We start from the raw sequence: 15,883 nt of genomic DNA, 5'->3' as shown, positions 1-15,883 counted from the left end.
GGGTATTTTTTTCTTAAACCAAGAAAAATATCTTTGAGCAAAGTTGTATTCATATATATGTGGTGCTAAGGATTGAGCCCAGGCATAGGCAACATAGAGCCACTGAGCTATATCCCGAGGTGAATATATTTTTATAAAAGCTTTTTGTATGTTTGAACTTAATTCTTAAAATGAATTTTTCTCAAAGTGAAAATGTTTGTTTTAGCCCAAAGATGGACTGATTTTTGATGCTTTTGAAGCATGTGTGGTATTTATAAACAGTCTATTTTAGTCATGACCTTATAATGATCCCTTGCTGCAGAGTAATCTACTTAAGCTCTGAAAAACTAGCTTTTATTATGTAGTGGAGAAATCCGGCTTACTTGTAAGCTGAAAATAACACAAAATTCGTTTCTAATGTTAGAAAATTGTTTTATAATATTAGTGATTTGTGTTTGTTGTAGTCTAAAATGAGTGTTCATACTTTTGAAGACTTGTTTTTTTCTTGTTTTAGGAAGTTCAGACTGATGGTGATCACCAGCTTGGATCACAAGGTCAGTCATCCTCTGTGAACTATCCTGATGTTCCGAGGAATTCATTCAATACCTATCCTGGAATTGCATGTAGCCTTCCCTACACTGACAAAGCAGCTATTCCAACATTTCAGCCGCTGAGCCTTGCTAACTGGATTCTGCCACAACAAAGAGTTCGTAAGGAAGCAGACCTACTAAAGTGTTTTCAAACACATATGTCTCTGTTTCCATCTCATGGAGAAGAAACTCTCCCGGACAGTCAGGCACACCAAAGTCCCACTCAGTCACAAACAGCTTTCTTGGCTACTAATGAAGAAAAATGTGCCAAAGAACAAATTGGAGAGTCCAAAAATGAAGGAAAGTATTTAAACATACATGTGCAAGATGCAAAAATAGCCAAGAATATACAGAAGGCAAAAAATGTGAACCAGACTGCGGAAAAAGTTAGAACCATCAAGTATTTGATGGGAGAGCTCAAGGCCCTGGTAGCAGAACAAGGTAGATGACTACTTCATACTTTTCTGTAACATATGTTATGCTAAGTAGCAGACAAGTTTTCTACCCATCATTCAAATTCACAGTCATTGACATGGAGTTTCTGGTGTTTTCCATGAAACTGTCTTGAGCTAATAAGGAAATGAGTTCTGCTTATTATCTTAATTTTTAGTTTTTTTTTGTTTGTTTTTGTTTTATTTTTTGAAACAGTCTTAGGTAATCTAGGATAGCCTCAAGCAGTCCAGTCTGACTTCGAACTTGCTATGCCACTGAGGATGTAGATGACTACTAATCCTCTTCTACCTCCTAAGTGCTGGGATTACAAGCTGCATTTTTAGCTTTTGATATTCTCTTTCCTGTGGATTTGAAATGTGTTGAGAAATATCAGTCAGTCTATTGTTTACAAGTGTGTAATCATTTTATTTGACTCAAATAGACCTTGAAAAGATTCAGTTAAAGAGAATTTGTAGAGAGAAAATTCTAGTGGTTAGAGGACTAATTATTTTTCTATTAAAAAGATGCAGAGGTTTCCTTCCATCATTTAATAACTGCTGTCATTTAGCAGACTTCATTTTGAGTAGTAACCTAAACCTTTTAATGACATTTTAGAGTTTATGTTTAAGATTTTTCTCTTAAATCAAGAAAAATGACCTGAGTCAAGTTGTGTTCATTTTATTTTAATTTATGTACATATATTACAAAGTAGTGACTTTTGCCTGGAGTGAATTACAAACATAACATCCTGGAAAGCACAGCTATGGATTGTAGAAGCATTGACTGAATTCTTAACATCATAGACTGATGCACATCCAAAAATCTTAAAATCCTTGGAAGTACAGCACTATTAAGCCATAGGTTTAGTGTGTTAAAATTGCTGTTTTCAGACCTTCAAATGATTACTATTCATTTACCCAAATATTTAATCATGATAATAACAATAATAGCATCAGTATTAGATCCAATATCAGGTATCATTTCTTGAATACTTATCATGTGCCCAGCACTGTGTTGTATTTTCTATAAATGACATCATTCAGTTCCCACAACCACTTTCAAAAAGGGATATTATTGCCTCCATTTTAGGTAAGGAAATTGAGTTTTGGATAATAGTATCTCATTTAATCTCAGCAACCCAATGAGGTACTGCTACTGACTCCATTTAGCCATGAAGATACCTAGGCTTCAAGAGTTAAGTAATTGAGATGTTGCTCAGTGTATTAATAAACAGTGTAGTCTTCAAAATTGGTTTCCAGCCTTCTCACCATACACATACAATATACATATGGAACAATGCATGTCTATTAACTCAATTTAACTAGTATGCAATCTATATGTAATTCAAAACGTTATATACAATAAATCACACAATTTTTATTTGTTACTGGTAAAAACTATTTTTAAAAAGATTACTTTTTTTTTTTTTTTTAAGTTGAGTGATTTGACTAAGGTTTTAGCTCTAGAAAGTGCTGGAGCTAGTCTCTGTTTTCAGAGCCCATGAGCAAAGCGGCCTTATAAAGATGAACAGAGACTCTGTGGTAGCTGGATGCCAGTGCGTGCTTGTGCGTGCACTCCATCAGATGCTAAAATACTTGTGGAATGAGATAAATTTTTGTCGTTAAATATACTTTCAACCTCTTGTTTCAATAACATGTTATTTTAGGTGTTCCTTGTCTACACAAATATTGAATGGGAATGAGGAGACAAAAATAAAAGGACAAAAGATCTAATACTTCTACCTGTGACTGTTGGCCACTTCCAAAAATATCCACTCTCCACAGTTAATAAAAACAGTAGTGGTGTCATGGGTCCTATTCTGCTTTTATAAAGTTAATGAAACTTTATCTTAGAAGACCCATATTCAAAATTTTGTCAAATGAATCACCTAAAATGAGCTATTTTTGTAATGCCAGTATCAAAGGTTGTATGTTTATAATGTAACTAATTATATAGGAAACTTACACAGTGATCATAGGTGTTCACCATAGACCTTTGATAGGTATCAACTAGGAGACATGTAAATCACTCTTCCACTTCTCTCCACTGGGGGAAAAAAAGTCACAAAATATAGTAATCTTGTGATTTAAGATTAGTCCTTTATTTACTTGATTTAGTTCTTTAGACTTGTTCTGAGCAAGCAGATGCAGACACCAGACAGCAAAATGGGATATTTGTATAATGAATTCATAAGTAGGTTGAGTTGACATCTATAGCAAATATGTACATATCTATAAAGTTTTTTTAGTAATACTAATAATTTTGTCAATTTAAAATATCGATTTTACTCAACTCTTTTATAGAGGATTCAGAAGTTCAGAGATTGGTAGCAGAGGTAGAGACATGCATATCTGGGCTTCTAGCAACAAGTGGGAACACAAATATTCAAGTTGAAATAGCACTGGCCATGCAGCCACTAAGAAGTGAAAACGCTCAGTTACGCAGGTAAGAATTGCTCTTTGAAGGTGTTTGTCTGTAGGTAAATGTGGTCCACAGATGGAACAAAGATGCCAAGTGACATTATAAGGAAAATAAGACTGCAGTCTTCCTCTGTTTATGCCTTTCCTATTTTCCAGAGATTTCTGTGTTCTCTAACTCTCCCATTACTTATACCCACGAGTACATTTTGTCTCTCCCTTACTTTACCTCTGTTGTCACTTGATTAGTATCATGTAGACTGGAAAATGAAGCTGCCCCATTTAGTTACCCTGTTAGTCTAGGTTATGCTATGTAAACTAAACCACAGCCAAAGTGTATTTCTGTACTCCAAGACCAGTGTGGATTACTGAAGGCTCTTCTTCATCCTGACTCAGATGTGGGAATTCCCTTTATTTAAGGAAGCCACTGTCTCAGTATGTTTTCTACAAGAGATGGGGTGGTGGTAAATGTCTTGTCATCTCACTATCCTTAATATTTTGTAGTCTAAAACAAGTCAGATGGCCCTTCCTAATACAAATGCCTGGGGCATGTCATCAGGAAGGAGAACCTGATGTGGGTGAGCTGAGCTCTAGTAGCCCCACCACACTGAGATATAAGACAAAGCTCACTTAAATTCTTAGATACTTTTTCTTTTTGACCATATTAACTTGTTAGAATTACATTCTTAATTTTTTAAGTAAATTATTGTACTACTTTATTGTAAGGAACAGAATAAACCCCCAGATTTAATAGAGTGATACACAAAGATTGCATTCTGTGTTGAATATTCTAGAAAGCAGCCCCTAGAAGGGAACTCACATGTCCTCTCTTATGAGACAATAACAACAATGCATATTGTCCTGCTTAACTTTGTATTAGAAAGCTGAATATGTATATAAACAAACAACATTACGTTTTCTCACCTGTGTGAGATATTTTAAAAAAAGATATAAACCAATAAGGTCATGTTAAATTGTAGAAGAAACCATCCATACATCGTTTCAACTTCGAATGTCTCTGTGATTATCACCAAGATTAATATTCCAGTGTCTGTTAATGCACTCTGCACCAGAGCTCATTTTCAGGTGCTCCTGCAGCTTTGTGGTGTGAATGCTCCTGAGAGGGTGTCATCATAAAGTGTAGATGTCATGTGAGATGGGATTTGCAGGGACCTACCTGCATAGATTTTTTTTCAAGAAACTTGACAGCAATAAAATAGGATTCCTAGTTGGACAATGGGTAGTTTAAATGTACCAGTCCGTAGCTTACACAGACATGGCATCTAGTGAGACTTACTTGCTCAGATTATATTTATGGATCATTCATTTATGCATTGTGCCTATGATATGGCTAGAGTTGCTGGGTTTAAGTTCTAACAATACCATCATCAGTCATAGCCTAAAGGTCTCCTGTACAATATTAATTTTTTGAAACCAAAATAAAAATAAGCAACATGGATAATAAACAACAACTACTACTAAAATTTATTGAATGTTTGTTTTGTACTGGGCCATTGTTCTGTATATGTGCCATTTCTCTAATCCTCACACTTAACTCTATGGCCATTTTCATCTGTAGATGAGGAAACCAGGGCACAAAAAAGTTTTGTAATTTGCTTAAGATTGAATATTTAAGAGTTAGGAGAGAAGAGACTTAACTCCAGGGCAGTTTGATTTTAGAGCACAGAAATCTTTTTTAAAAAATTTTTATTATTTTTATTTTATGTGTATGAGTGTATTGCCTGCATGTGTGTAAGTGTACCCTTGTCATACAATGCCCACAGAAATCAGAAAAGGGTGTTGGATTCCCCTGGAACTGGAGTTACAGACAGTTGTTAGTTGCCATATGGGTGCTGGGGATCGAACCCAGTCCTCTGCAAGGGCAGCCAGTGCTCTTAACTGCTGAGTCATCTCTCCAGCTCCAGAACACAAAAATCTTAACACGTGTGTTTCCATACCAACTCCAGGAGGAAGTAGAGATGAACTTACTTAGGTGTCACTCTTTAGATGTATTTTGCAGTACACAAGAACAAAAGAATAATACTAGTAAGCATGCCTATTATTTAAAGGAGTGATAATCAAATAATTGTTTTTTTTAAGCATACTAGAACCTAGTCTGAGACTCTTACCATTTTAACATTGTCACCATGGAACTATCAGTGGTTCTTGTTTCCATTCTTTAGTAGAACATTTTAGAATTGCTGTAGGAGTTAACTTAAAAGCTACTCAAGAAAATGAGATTTACTATTTTGTTGGTCACCTTTGTCTTTAATTTTTCTGATGTCTAATTCTTTAGATTTGGCACTAGCACTTTTGGCCGCCTATCCTTAGGAACAAAGACTGAGCACATTCTTGCCTCTGTTACATACTTGACCTCTTTGAAGATTTATTAGATAGGCTCCTTTTACTAGAATGAGGTTTTCAGCAGCACTGTAAGAATTTTTGTGCTACTTTGTAATCTTTATTTGGAAATAATCATTCATAATTGCCATTACAAATAAAAACTAGAATGTATAGGCTCATTTAGAAGTGATTTTCAATTACTAACTTTTTTTTCTGTTTAGATATTTGTAAACGACAGGTTTTTAGCTAGAAAAGTGATCAACTTTTTTCCTTGAGACTTGAAGTATATTGCCATCTTGTGGCAGAAAGAAAAATTGCTAGGAACATTGTTTCTATGGCATCTTGGTATTTTTTGCATTTTGAGCTGTTTCTGTTTGGCCTTCCTGGTTTCTATCCACAAGATGTCTGTAGTGCCTTGTTGATTTTAATTATAGAAATCCCCGGTAAATTCTCAAATATCCTGGATAGAGGTTCAAAGTGCAGTATTTTCTCCTATTAAGCCATTGGTCTAGAGAGTGTGTTAATATTTATAAGACAACTTAGAATTCATGACCACTTCCCACTGTATGCTCAAAAACGTACTCATTAGAGAGACACACATGTCACACAAAAATTAAGTAAGAGCAAATGGAAGGAATCAAGGATGGCACCAAGGTTTTTGTCTTGTCTTTATAATTTGACAGACATTAACATACTTCCTCCAGATGGGAGGTACTAGAGGCAGAGTCCATTTGTTTGATTCCCACCCCCTCCACACACATTTTGTTTTTTAGTTAGGAGAGGTAATGGAAGAGCCAGTGAGTTAAAATTTAGATATAATATGCCATTTAGACAATTTGGAGAAATGAATAAGTCTAGAACAAAAGAACAAGATCCAAGCTAGAATTGTGGATTTGGGGATTTTTCATTGAACACATTTTTAAATTATTTATTTAATAACTATATCATTAGAAGAAGCATTTCATTACAGCAATAACATATTCAATAACAATTTCCAGAGCAAAGATGCATCTCTTTCAAAAGTGGCTGTAAATTTTTAGGTTCATAGTTGAATTAATACAGTTATACAATATTGAACTCATTATGAACCCTATAAGACATTAAATTGAATGAAGTTTTAACCTTTAAAAAAGATCTCTACTTCATTTTAAAATATACTGTTTCATACAGAAAAACTCATTTTTAATGCTACTAACACTTAGATGTTTGCACATGCCTCTCTAATCTCTATATAGTTGATTATTACTAGTCACAGTCAGTTACACGCGGATCTTTGGCACCTGAGTATGGATATAAAGTCATCAGGTAGATTTCAATGGTAATGTTTTTTACCTCTACTAATTAACATGATGCAAATGTTTATGCTTCTTCCTCAAATATAACACAATTTTTTTATTTGTTGATTTTTTTTGTGTGTGTGTATTTCATACAGAACATCCCAAGCAATCTTACTCATCTATACTCCCACATCCTAAATGGTACCCTCCCATAGCCCCCCCCGCCACCCCCCATTGGAGCCCATATACTCTGTCATCCCTGTTACTGTCGACTGTGTTGTCAGCGCCCCAGCCATTCCCCAGTGCTTGTCCATCTGCTGAATCTAGTCAGCACATATAGAGTTCCTTGTTTTAGGAAGATCAGCTGTTTCTCATCTAGCAGCAATCATTTGCCAATAATCCTTTAGATAAGATTGGGATCTGCTGTTCATTTTCCCAGTTCTATGCTGGGTTACTGTCTGTGAGTCTCTTGGGCCACTCTGGCCAACAATTCAAAGGAAGGTATCTCCTGTTTGGCATTGTTTCTTATTATATATCCTTTATCTCTACACATGGACTCTTAAAGAATTATATTGATCTCTTTAATCTTTGTTTATACTTTCTTTTTGGGTGTTTAAGACTATATAGTTGGCCCAGATAAGCCAATTTGTTTTTACTCTTAGGACTGTTTGAGGATCTGTTCCTCAAGGGTCACATGGGCTTGGGAGGAGACCCTGGCTCCTTTCTTTTACCAGTTCCATCTATGTGAAGATAAGTCAAAGGTCCTGCTTGACCGTGGCTGGTTTCACTTCAAAACCTGGAGGAAATGTTTCCTCTGTGTTGACCCTCCTCTTTGTAGAGTGGATACTGGTTCAAGTCCATTTAGTGGGGTCTCCATGGCCTCCTTGATCAAAAGGATAGGTGGCTCACCACAGTTACAGGACATTTTGAAAGATGCTCATAGTCCCCAGAACTTAGTCAACCTAGGAAGGCAAGGAGCAAAAACTGTCCTTTATGTCTTTCTGACCAAATTAGTATAGGCCCCAAAGTATGGCTGTTAAATATCCAAGAAGGTTAGTTCCATCAGTCTGGTACTTTTAGTTACCATGTGCCAAGTATATAGAGCTTGGGCAAAGACCAAACGTTCTCAGATAAATCTTGCCTAGATATAATAAACCTTGATTAGACATTTATTATGTTCTTTGGGCTAATTGTATGTCTAATTTGTCAGTAGGTTGTTGGACTACTATCATTCCCTCTGTTTCTAAAACTAGCTAGGCATTATTTATCTTTCACATTGTCTAACCCTTCCACCATGGTTTCCCCATTTAAAGTACCCCCATTCTTCCCATTTCTCCTTTAATAATACCCTTCTCTTATGGTCCCACCTCTCTTGAGCTCCTTCTTTCCCTTTATCTCCTAGGTTCCTTGTATAACCCCCCCCTAAAATAACCCCATTTTTATCCATAGCTCCCTTATTAATGCCTGTTTCCTACTGTTTTTTCAGATTCTTTCTTTTCTTTTACCTTCCTGGTTCCTTTTGATTATCCTGGTTCCTGTAGTTATATCTGGATATTTACTCACTTATAAGGATTTGGTGCTAGGATCCACATAAGAGGGAGAATATACATTGTTTTTTGTTTTTGTTTTTTTCTGAGTCCGTATTTCACTTAGTATAATCGTTTGTGGTTCCATCCATTTGCCTGCAAATTTCATGATTTCATCTTTCTTACTGCTGAGTAAAACTCCATCGTATAAATGAACCACATTTTCATTATCTACTTGTCAGTTGAGGGACACTTATGTTGCTTCCATCTCTTAGCTGTTGTGAAAAGAGCAGCAACAAACATGGATGTACAAGTGTCTCTGCAATAGGATGAGTTCTTTGGTTATATGCCAAGGAGTAGTATAACTGGGTCAAATACTAGATTCATTTGTAGTGTTTTTTTTTGGTCTTTTTGAGACAGGGCCTCCCTGTAGCCCCAGCTGTCCTGGAACTTACTATGTAGACCAGGCTGGCCAGAGATCCACCCGACTCTGCCTCCCCAGTGCTGGGATTAAAGACGTGCGTCACCACTCCCGGTTCGTTTGTAGTTTTTTAAGAGCTCTCCACACTGCTTTCCATAGGGGTTGTACAGGTTTGCAGTCCCACCAGCAATGGATGAGCATTCCCCTTTTCCCATATCCTCTCCAACATTTGATATCATTTGTTCTCTTGATCTTAGCCGGTCTGACTGGGGTAAGATGAAATCTTAAAGTGATTTTAATTTTCAGTTCCCTAATTACTAGTGATGTTGAACACCTTTTAAGATGCTTCTTAGTCATCTTTATTTCTTCTTTTGAGAACTCTCTGTTCAACTCCTTAGCCTATCTTTTAATTGGGTTACTTCCTTTCTTGATTCTTTGTTTTTTGAGATCCTTATATATTCTGGATGTTAAATCTCTGTCAGACCTGTCACTGGTGAAGATTTTCTCCCATTCTGTGAGTTTTCACTTCCTTGTTTGTTTCTCTTGATGTACAGAAGCTTTTTAGTTTAATGAGGTCCCATTTGTTGATTCTTGACCTTGTTTCCTGGGCAGTTGATGTCCAATATCCTGTCCTACACCTGTATCTTGTAGGTTATTGTCAATGTTTTCTTCTAACACTTTCAGAGTTTCAGGCTTCACATTCAGGTCTTTGATCCATTTGGAGTTGACTTTTGTGCAAGGTGAAAGATAGGATTTTAGTTTCATTCTTCTACAGGTGGAGATCCAGTATTGCCAGAACCATTTGCTGAACGTGCTGTCTTTCCTCCAGGCAATGTTTTTAGCTCCTTTCTCAAATATCAGGTGGCTGAAATTGCATGTATTCATATTTTGGCCTTCAATTTTGTTCCATTGATTTACATGTATTTTTGTGACCAGTACCATGTTGTTTTTATGACTATTTCTCTGTAATACAGTTTAAGATCTGGTATAGTAATCCCCCCAGCATTGCTCTTAGTGCTCAGGGTTGCTTTGGCTATCTGAGGTCTTTTGTGCTTCTATATGAATCTTAGGATGGTTTTTTCCAATTCTGTGAAAAATGTCATGGGGATTTTGATTGGCATTGCATTGAATCTATAAATGGCTTTTGGTAGGATGGTCATTTTCACAATATTAATTCTTCCAATCCATGAGCATGGAAGGTCCTTTCATCTTCTGATGTCTTCCTCAATCTCTTTCTTTAAAGATTTAAAATTTTCATTGCAGAGGTCTTTAATGTCTTTGGTCAGGTTTATTTCAAGATATTTTATTATTTTTGCAGCTATTGTGAAGGGGAATGTTTCCATGAACTTTTTCTCTGATTGCTTGTTATTGGTATATAAAAAGGCTACAGACTTTTGTAGCATAGACTCCCTGCCACTTTACTGATAGTAATAATTTCTAGGAGTTTTCTGGTGGAATTTTTGGCATTTCTTAGATACAATATCATATCATCTGCAAAAAGGGATAATTTGAGCACTTCTTTTCCAACTGTTACTCTTTAATTTCCTTCTATTGTCTCATTGCTCTTGCAAGAGTTTTAAGCACTATGTTAAAAAGGAGTGGAGATAGTGGACAGCCTTTTCTGGTTCCTGATTTCAGTGGGAATGCTTCCAGTTTTTCTCCATTTATAATGATGTTGGCTTTGCGTTTGCTGTATATAGCTTTAATTATGTTGAGGTATGTTCCCTCCAGTCCAGTTCCCTCTAGGACTTTGAACATAAATGCGTGTTGAATTTTGTCAAAGGCCTTCTCTGCATCTCTTGAGATGACCATGTGATTCTTGTCTTTGAGCCCATTTATGATTTATGACGTTTATTGACTTGCGTATATTGAACCATCCCTGCATTTCTGGAATAAAGCGGACTTTATCATGGTGGCTAATTTTTTTGATGTGTGTCTGTATGCAGTTTGCAAGTATTTTGTTGAGAATTTTTGCATTTATGATAATTAAAGATATGCATTTATAGTTTTCTTTTTTGGTTACGTCTTTACCTGGCTTTGGTATTAGAGTGATGCTGGCTTCATGGAAGGAATGTGGGAGTTCTCCCTCCATTTCTATCTTTTTGAATAAATTAAGTAGTATTGAATGTAGAAGTTCCCTAAATGTCTGGTAGAATTCTGCTGTAAACCCGTCTGGTCCTGGGCTTTTTTTAGTTGGGAAGTTTTGTATTACTTTTTCAATTTCCTTATGTGTTATGGGTTTGTTTAAGCTGTTAATCTCTTCTTGGTTTAGTTTTGGTGATTCCCCTGCTTTTAGACCCGTCTATTTCTTTTAGGTTTTCAAATTTCGTAGCATACAGGTTTTTAAAGTTATTTCCTTATAATTTTCCAGATCTTTTTGGAGTCTGTTGTGATGTTTATGTTTCCCCTTTCATCTCTGATTTTGTTGATTTGGATTTGCTCTTTCTTTTGGTTAACTGGGCTAAACATCTGTCTATCTTGTTTAGCTCTCCAAAGAACCAGCTCTTAGATTCGTTGATTCTTTGTATTGTTTGCTTTGTTTCTATTTCATTAATTTCTACCCTGATTTTTGTTATTTCTTCTTGTCTGCTGGGTTTGGGTTTCATTTGTTGTTGCATTTCAAATGCAATGTTAAGTCATTTATTTGTGTTCTTTCTGATTTCTCAATGTAGGCACTTAAAGCTATAAACTTCCCTCTAAGGACTGCTTTCATGTGTACCAGAGGTATTGGTGAGTTGTATTGTCCTTTTCATTTAGTTCCAGGAATACTTTTATTTCTTTCTTAATTTCTCCTTTGAACCATTCATCATCATTCAGGAGTGTGCTGTTTAATCTCCATGTGTTGATGTAGTTACTAGGATTTCTTCCAGTGTTGATTTTCAGCTTTATTGCATTGTGGTCTGATAGAGTGCCTGGAATTATTTCAGTCTTTTTGTGTTTGTTGAGGTTTTTTGTGCCCCAGTATATGGTTGATTTTGGAGAAAGTTCCATGGGGTGCTGAATAAATAGTATATTCTTTGGTGCTTTGGTAGAATATTCAGTAGATATCTGTTAGGCCCATTTGATGTATGGCAGTATTTAATTCAGATGTCTCTCTGCTAATTTTCTGTCCTGTTGACCTATATAATGGAGACAATGGAGTATTGAAGTCCCTTATTATTAATGAGTTGGGATTAATCTGGGTCTTAAAAGCCTGTAGTACTGTTTTTATGAAGTTGGGTGCACCAGAGTTTGGTGAATATATGTTCATGATTGTAATTTCTTCTTGGTCTATAGTTCTGTTGATCAGAATGAAGTGGCCCTTTTTATCTCTTTTCATTAATTTTAGTTTAAAGTCTATTTTATCAGATATTAGAATTGCAGTGTCTGCTCTTAGTACCATTTGCTTCGTCTATTTTTTTCTTTTCTTTCACCTTAAGGTAGTGCCTGTCCTTAAAGTGAGGTGACTTTGTTACAGACAACAAAAAGATGGATTTTGTTTCCTAATCCATTTAACTAGTCTGTGCCTTTTGACTGGGGAGTTTAGTCTATTGATATTTAAAGGTATTAATGAAAGATGTATATTGAATCCTGTTATTTTTATTTCTGTTCACATTCTTGGTATAGCTGTATATTTCCACATTTATACCTTCATTGAGTTTCTTCCCATAACCCCTTGGGTATAGTCGTTCCTTTCTTCAGCTCTTTGTATTGCTTCAAGAACTATCTGAGGGGCTGGTTTTGTGGACATGAATTCTTTCAGCCTATATATTTCATGGAAGATTTTTCCTTCTCCTTCAACTAAAATAGACATTTTGGCTGGGTAAAGTAAGCTGGTTGGCATCTGTGGTCATTTAGAACTGGGAATAGTTTGGTCCAGGCTCTTCTGGCTTTCATAATTTGCACTGAAAAGTCAGCTGTAATTCTGATGAGTTTTCCTTTATGTGACTTGTTGTGTTTCTTTTGCAGCTTTCAGTATTGTCTCTTTGTTCTGTACGTTTAGTGTTTTTACTATGATGTGCCTTGGAGAGTTTCTTTTCTGGTCCTATTTGGTGTTTTATATGCTTCTTGTATTTGTATGGGCATGTCTTTCTTTAATTTTGGGAAATTTTCTTCTACAATCCTGTTGAAGATCTGGTCCATAACATTATCTTGAGATTCTTCTCCTTCCTGTATGCCTATGATTCATAAGTTTGTTTTTTTTTTTATGGTGTCACACAATTCCTGCATATTCCATTCTTGTGTTTTCTTAAGTTTTTCATAATCTATGCTTGAGTGGTCTAATTTGTCCACTTTATCTTTCGGTCTTGATATTCTGTTTTCCATTTCATTCATCCTATTGGTGAGATGTTCTCCTGTCATTTCTAATTAACTTACTGGTGTTTCACTTCCTTCTTCATTTCAGCCTGAGCATTCTTCAACATTTCTTACTCTTTTCTGAATTCATTTAGAAGTTTATCCCTATCTTCTTTGATTTCTTTGTGTATTCTTTAAATTCTCTGAATTCTCTTATCATGTTTACAATTGTTCTTTTGAGTTCCATGTCCTGTGTTATCTCTAGGGGGTTCTCATTGTATTCCTCTAGAGGACTGTTGGTATTTGGTGGGGATATATTATTTTGGTTTTTCATGTTATGTTTTCTCTGTGACTTTGACATGTGGATTTCTTTTGTAGTTTCTGATTCTTGTGTGAGACTCGTCTTCCTTAGTTGAGTTTGGGTCTGCTTCTTTTTGTAAACTTTATGTGCCTTTGTGGTTTACTTGTTGCGGATGAAAAGCTGGTTGGTCTAGGCTTCAGGTTCTCTTTTTTCATTTTGTATTGGAGTGGCCAGATTGCTTTTGTCTTCAGGATTCCCACAGAGGCCCAAGTCAGGTGACTATCAGATGCACTCAGTCTTTCTCCTAAGGTCTGGATCCCTCCAGGAAAGATACTGACGTCAGGAATTTGGGGGCTGGGTCATCCTGGGAGCAGGGCCCAGGAAAGATGCTGGTCCCAGGAACCTCGTGGCTGTGCCACTCAGGGAAGCAAAGGAGGTGGGGGTGGGAAGAGGCCCAAGTGCTCCTGGGGACTATTGGGAGGAATTGGGTTGGTCTGGATACCTAGGATCAGGAAGCAGTGGGTACTCTGGGCCAATGGGTCAGCCCAGGGGTCTGGGGTGCTAAGACAAGAAATGGGCCAATACCCAGGCCAAGAGGAGAGATGGGATGGGGGAGCTGGGAGGGTGAATGAGGCTGGGGGAGTGGTGGGCTCCCGCAGGACTTACCCAGGAAAGATGCTGGCACCAGGAAGTCCCTGAACACATTTTTACTGAGTTTTTACTATGGATCTGTTCCTGGTGAAATTGGTGACTAAAAGCAAGGAGTTTGGTATTAGAATATAAGTAGCAAATTTACTAAGAGGGTATGGAATGTCAGCACACTAGAGGGTGAATTGTGGGGAACGACAGCTTTTTAAAAAAAGAACAGCATGATTAGCTGTGAAACCAAAGAAGAAAGCTCTAAGGGAAGTAACAGCAAAGCTAAGATAGGATGTTACAAGAGCCACAGGAAGAAAAAGTTACAGGACACACCTGTATGTAACAAAGTAAATAGAATAGCAGGGACAAGGGTAGATCAAGAATAAACTTCATAAAACAGAGTCATCTGAAGAAAATCCAGGAAAACCTGAAGCAGTGTTCCCTAATCTTGAATAGGATATCTCTTAAAGAGAAAAAGAGAGAGGTTGAAAGAGAGTGCTTAAAAAAGGAAAAGAGAGGGACTAGAGAGATGACTCAGGAGTTAAGAGCACTGGCCGCTCTTGTAGAAGACCCAGCACCCACATGGCAACCAGCAACCATCTGGAACTATAGTGCCAGGAGGATCTGACACCCTCTTGTGGCCTCTGCAGGCATTGAATGACACAGGTACACTTACATAGATGCAGGCAAAATACCCAAAATAAAAATAAAGAAAAAAAAATTGTTTTGAATTAATCATATACTTTTTATTCATGTCCAAAATTTACCCTTAAGGTTTACTTTTGGGAATTTATACTAATTAGTTCATTATTTTTTTTCTTCTTCTTTGACTTACTTATTTTTACGGGGCTTTTGGCTACTCTAACATTGCCCCCTCTGAAGAGGTAACCCTAAGATCTTTTAAGGATTAGATACACGCTCCCAAATACTTTCAATAATTTTGGCCTTTGGAACAGAGGATGTTGCTAAAAGGCCCAAGGACATTTTGACTTTTAGCCAAGAAACTGGTGACTTTTCTTTGGGCCCTTTTTACCCTAATTGCCTAGCCAATTCCTACCTCCTATTTTTATCACACCATCCTCTGAAGATGTTACCCAAATTGCCAATAGGGAATTGGGACGCAGACCCCTCTGGCTTCTTCCATGCTGAACAGGGTTGCAGGGTGAGGCAGTTGGAGTACCCCTTCAGTGGGTCTATCTAAAAAACCCCCAAATTGCTTAACTCTTATCTCTAAGGGGAAAAGAAAGTCCTTGAATCGTGAATAGGAGATGTGAAAAAGAAGTAAAGGCAAGAGTAATTAGCATTACAAGTTCTAGACAGGGAACTAGAAAAAAAGTCACAACAGGGCAATTTTCAAATGTTCATATGAGTCCATTGGGATTTCTTAACAAGGGCTTCCAAAAGCATCCCTCTATTGGGTTCCTCCTCATTTTTCTTTTGTCTTCCAAGGCTGGACTCTAGAGTGATGGATTCAGGATTTGCTTTCAGGTATTTTGACAGCTGTTGGAGTGGTTAGAGTCAGTGTTTATTCTCTCTCAAAGACTTCTAGATAAGGGGAGAAAACAAATTTATCCATCATTTTAGAACAATAGCTGGTTGCCTCCCTTAGCTACAGGTGGGCACTACAGTATTGGAGACCAAGATTTGAAGTCTTACATCTAAGCAGCACTTTCTCATTAAGAA

General features: G+C 36.8%; 1 protein-coding gene across 5 annotated transcripts in view; it reads left to right on the top strand.

The window, feature by feature from the left end:
* The window catches only part of Ccdc14 (coiled-coil domain containing 14), a 74,713-nt gene that overhangs the window by 13,658 nt on the left and 45,172 nt on the right, over positions 1–15,883 (top strand). For 4 of the 5 annotated variants that reach the window (XM_008842963.3, XM_029568167.1, XM_029568166.1 and 1 more), the window contains exons 8-9: positions 494–1,010; positions 3,305–3,446. In XM_008842963.3, the coding sequence (XP_008841185.1) occupies positions 494–1,010; positions 3,305–3,446 (659 nt within the window). The remainder of the gene's footprint in view (positions 1–493; positions 1,011–3,304; positions 3,447–15,883) is intronic. The other variant, XM_029568169.1, reaches the window with a different exon arrangement.

This window comes from Nannospalax galili, unplaced genomic scaffold (assembly GCF_000622305.1).
Source record: "Nannospalax galili isolate Female #2095 unplaced genomic scaffold, S.galili_v1.0 scaffold18, whole genome shotgun sequence".
NCBI lineage: Eukaryota > Metazoa > Chordata > Mammalia > Rodentia > Spalacidae > Nannospalax > Nannospalax galili.
Note: the sequence above shows the minus strand (reverse complement) of the source record. Positions and strands in the feature narration are given on the sequence as shown.